Genomic DNA, 4,300 nt, shown 5'->3' with positions numbered 1-4,300 from the left:
GCGGTGGCTCACGCTTACAATCCCAGCACTTTGGGAGGCAGAGGCAGGGGGGAGAGAGGATAGCCTGAGCCCAGGGGTTCAAGCCTAGCCTGGGCAACTTGGTGAGACCTTGTCTCTACAATCAATCAAAAAATTAGCTGGACATGGTGGTGCGCACTTGTTCCAGCTACTTGGAAGGCAGAGGCAGAAGGATTACCTGAGGCCAGCAGGTCAAGGCTGAGGTGGCTGTGAGTGTGCCACTGCATTCCAGCCTGGGTGACAGAGTAAGACTCCAACTCAAAACAAAAAAAAAATTGTTGAAAGAAGGAAGGAAAGAAAACAGGGGAATAGGGAGGGAGGAAGATGAGGAGAGACAACATGGAAGGAAACGACCCAGAGCTGGAAAAGGAGGGCACAGAGGAGACCAGCCAGGAAGACAGGGCGGCTGGGACCCATCCCAGGGCTGCCACTGCCCTGCAGACATCGACGAGTGCCAGACGCCCGGCATCTGTGGGAATGGCCACTGCGCCAACACCGAGGGTTCCTTCCGCTGCCAATGCCCGGCGGGGCTGGTGGTGGGCCCGGATGGCCACGTGTGTGTGGACACCCACCTGCGTGGCACGTGCTACAAGGCCGTCGAGAGGGGCTCCTGCACCCAGCCCTTCCCTGGTGCCATCACCAAGTCCGAATGCTGCTGTTCCAGCCTGGCCCGTGGCTTTGCAGAGCCCTGCCAGCTGTGCCCCGCCAAGAGCTCTGGTGAGCAGTCGGGTCCTCCCGAACCCCAGTGCCTCTTCCGTCCTGCGATAGGTTCTCACAGGGTTCCCCAGGGTGGGGGCTCACTCCAAGAAGAGACCAAAGGGAGCTGCTCTCCCCGTGAACGGCGGAGGAGATTCTCAGTCCCAGACTCTTGCCATGACCAAGGGACCGCATCCTTGACCAAGCGCCCAACCCATCTTGCTCTGTCTCCGTTCCCAGCCGAGTTTCAGGTGCTCTGCAGTAGTGGCCTTGGCATCGCTATGGACGGCCAAGGTACGTGGGGCCCAGCCCCTCAGTACGGGGGTGTCGGCAGTGCTGTGGGTGGGGACCCTGTGACTTTGCTTGGGCTGTGTTGACAGAGTGCCCAGACTGGGTGGCTTGGAACAGAAATTCCTTCTGGGACCATTCTGGAAGCCAGAGGTCCAAGATCAGGGTATGGGCAGGACGGGTCCCTTCTGAGACCTCAGGCTGTTTCCCAGCTCCTGGAGGCTGGTCCTTGTTGGCGTTCCTTGGTTTCTAGAAGTGTCTCCCTGATCTCTGGCTTCATCCTCATGTGGTATTTTCCCTGTATGCGTGTCTGTGTCCAAATTTCCCCTCCCCCTTTTCTTTTTTTGAGTTGGAATCTCACTCTGTCACCCAGGCTGGAGTGCAGTGGCACACTCCCGGCCACTGCAGCCTCAACCTTCTGGGTTCAGGCGATCCTTTGCCTCAGCCTTCCAAGTAGCTGGAACTAGAGGCGTGTGCTACCATGCCCAGCTAATTTTTTGATTTATTGTAGAGACGAGGTCTTACCATGTTGCCCAGGCTGGCCTTGAACTCACGGGCTCAGACAGTCCTCTCGCCTCGGCCTTCCAAAGTGCCGGGATTATAGGCTTGGGCCACCGCACCTAGGCCCCTTCCCCCTTTTCTTAGAGACAGGGTCTTGCTCTGTCACCCAGCCTGGAGTGCAGTGGCGTGATCATAGCTCACAAACTCCTGGGCTCAGGTGATCTTCAGCCTCCCTACTAGCTGGGGCTACAGGTGTGTGCCACCACGCCTGGCTAGGTTTCTTATTTTTTGTAGAGATAGGGTTTTACTATGTTGTCTAAGCTGGTCTCGAATGCCTGGGCTCAAGCGATCCTCTTACCTTGGCCTCCCAAATTGCTGGGATTACAGGCATGAGCCACCACGTGTGGATTGCTCTTGTTTTTATTATGGTGCCACTGTACGGATGTTTGCTCTATGGGTTTCAAATTGGGGACAACCTCCCCTCCTCCACTTGGGTCATTTTGCAATGTCTGGAGAAAGACCAGGGAGGATGCTACTGGCATCTAGTGGGTAGAGGCATCTTGCCATACACAGGAAGTCCCATAGTCAGGAATGATCTGGTTCCAGAGGTCACCAGTGGCAGAACTGAGAAGCCCTGGCTTAGAGGGACACGAGGCAGGGTCTGGGCTGGAGCTCTGGCGGGGGAGTCTGACTCCTGGAGACCCCCAGTGAACTGGGCAGTCACTGACCTCGTCCTACCGCCACAGACATCAACGAGTGTGCCCTGGACCCCGAGGTCTGTGCCAACGGCGTGTGTGAGAACCTGTGGGGTGGGTACCGCTGTGCCTGCAAGCCGGGTTTTGAGGCGGGCGCCACGGGCCGGGACTGCACAGGTGAGGGGGCAGCCAGGGGTGTGGGGGAGGGGTGGAAAGGGGGTGAGGGGGCAGCCTCTGGCTGCAGACTCCTCACCCTCCTCCCACCCCCACAGACGTGGATGAGTGTGCCCGCAGCAGCCTCCTGTGTGACAACGGGCAGTGCCAGAACACTCCCGGCAGTTACCGCTGCTCCTGTGCCCAGGGCTTCAACTTCCGGCAGGACACAGAGATCTGTGAAGGTACAGAGCCTGGCACCCGGTGTGCACACACACGCGTGCGGTGTGTGCACATATGAGCTCAGACATGTAGATCCACACACACACAATCTGTGCACACATTCGGACACATGTTGCATATTGTGTGTACAAACACACACAGATGCATGCGTGTATTGTGCACAGACACACAGTGCACGTGGTGTGTGCATGCAGACACATTCAGACATAGGATATGTGCCTGTGCCCACCCACAAATACATGCTCAGACACTTGTATGTACATACACAGTTATACACACACACACACTCACAGACGCATCTCTCATTGCCGCTCCCACTAGGCACACAGTCACACATGGTGCTACACACTCAAAGACATACACTTATTCGTGTACCAGTCCACACACATGTGCACTCAGTTACATGCACTCATGCTGCCGGACGCGGTGGTTCACTCCTGTAATCCCAGCACTTTGGGAGGCGGAGGCGAGAGGATTGCCTGAGCCTTAGGGTTTGAGTCCAGCCTGGGCAACTTGATGAGACCTCGTCTCCACAATAAATTAAAAAAAAAATCAGCTCGGTGTGGTGACACATGCCTGTGGTTCCAGCCACTGGAAAGGCAGAGGCGAGGCTGGGCTCAGTGGCTCACCCTGTAATCCCGCACTTTGGGAGGCCGAGGTGAGTGAATTGTCTGCGCCTGCGGGTTCAAGACCCGCTCAGGCAACCTGGTGAGACCTCATCTCTACAATAAATAAAAAAATTAGCTGGGCGTGGTACTGTACACCTGTAGTTCCAGCTACTTGGAAGGCTGAGGTGGAAGGATCGCCTGAGCCTAGCAGGTCGAGGCTGTGGTGGCCGCAAGCATGCCACTGTACACCAGCCTGGGCAACAGAGTGAGATTTTGGTTCAAAAAAAAAAAAAAAAAAAAAACAGGCCGGGCTCGGTGGCTCAGCCTATAATCCCAGCGCTTTGGGAGGCCGAGGTGAGTGGATTGCCTGAGCCCGTGGGTTCGAGACCCACCTGGGCAACTTGGCGAGACCTCATCTCTACAATAAATTTAAAAAATTAGCCGGGTGTGGTAGCACACACCTGTAGTTCCAGCTACTTGGAAGGCTGAAGCGGAAGGATCGCCGGAGCCCAGCAGGTCGAGGCTGCGGTGGCTGGGAGCGTGCCACTGCACTCCAGTCTGGGCAACTCAAAAAAAAAAAAAAAAAAAACAAAACAGCAAAAAAACCCTTCAACCTCAAGCAGCCATTTGCCATTGCTTTCATTAAGTTCTGGCCAGGCCATTTTCCCCTCAGCTTTGGCCCTCTCCCCTACATTAAGGTGAGTCCTTTCTCTCCCTCTCTCTATAATTTACTTACTCTCTCTTTTTTTTTGAGTTGGATTCTCACTGTCGCCCAGACTGGAGTGCAGTGCCACACTCCCTGCCACTGCAGCCTCAACCTTCTGGGCTCTGGTGATCCTTCCGCTTCAGCCTTCTAAGTAGCTGGAACTACAGGCACACGCCACCACACCCAGTTAATTTTTTGATTTACTGTAGAGATAAGGTCTCCCCAAGTTGCCTAGGCTGATCTCAAACCCAGGCAGTCCTCTCACCTCAGCCTCCCAAAGTGCTGGGATTATAGGCATGAGCCATCACGCCCAGCCTTCTAATTTACTTTCTTTTCTTTTTTTTTTTCCAAGTTGGAGTCTCACTCTGTCGCCCAGACTGGAGTGCAGTGGC

At 55.3% G+C, this 4,300-nt stretch overlaps 1 protein-coding gene across 1 annotated transcript in view; it reads left to right on the top strand.

Moving 5' to 3' along the window:
* Positions 1 to 459: 459 nt before the first annotated feature.
* Positions 460 to 4,300, top strand: part of FBN3 (fibrillin 3) — a gene marked incomplete at its 5' end in the record, with an annotated part of 49,335 nt that continues 45,494 nt past the window's right edge. Inside the window, 4 exons of the mRNA XM_008050219.1 lie at positions 460 to 735; positions 955 to 1,008; positions 2,250 to 2,375; positions 2,471 to 2,596. Of these exons, the coding sequence (XP_008048410.1) occupies positions 460 to 735; positions 955 to 1,008; positions 2,250 to 2,375; positions 2,471 to 2,596 (582 nt within the window). The remainder of the gene's footprint in view (positions 736 to 954; positions 1,009 to 2,249; positions 2,376 to 2,470; positions 2,597 to 4,300) is intronic.

This window comes from Carlito syrichta, unplaced genomic scaffold, assembly GCF_000164805.1.
Source record: "Carlito syrichta isolate Samal-C Ts95f unplaced genomic scaffold, Tarsius_syrichta-2.0.1 Scaffold143274, whole genome shotgun sequence".
NCBI lineage: Eukaryota > Metazoa > Chordata > Mammalia > Primates > Tarsiidae > Carlito > Carlito syrichta.
The sequence above is the reverse complement of the archived record's forward strand: the minus strand, read 5'-3'. Positions and strand labels throughout refer to the sequence as shown.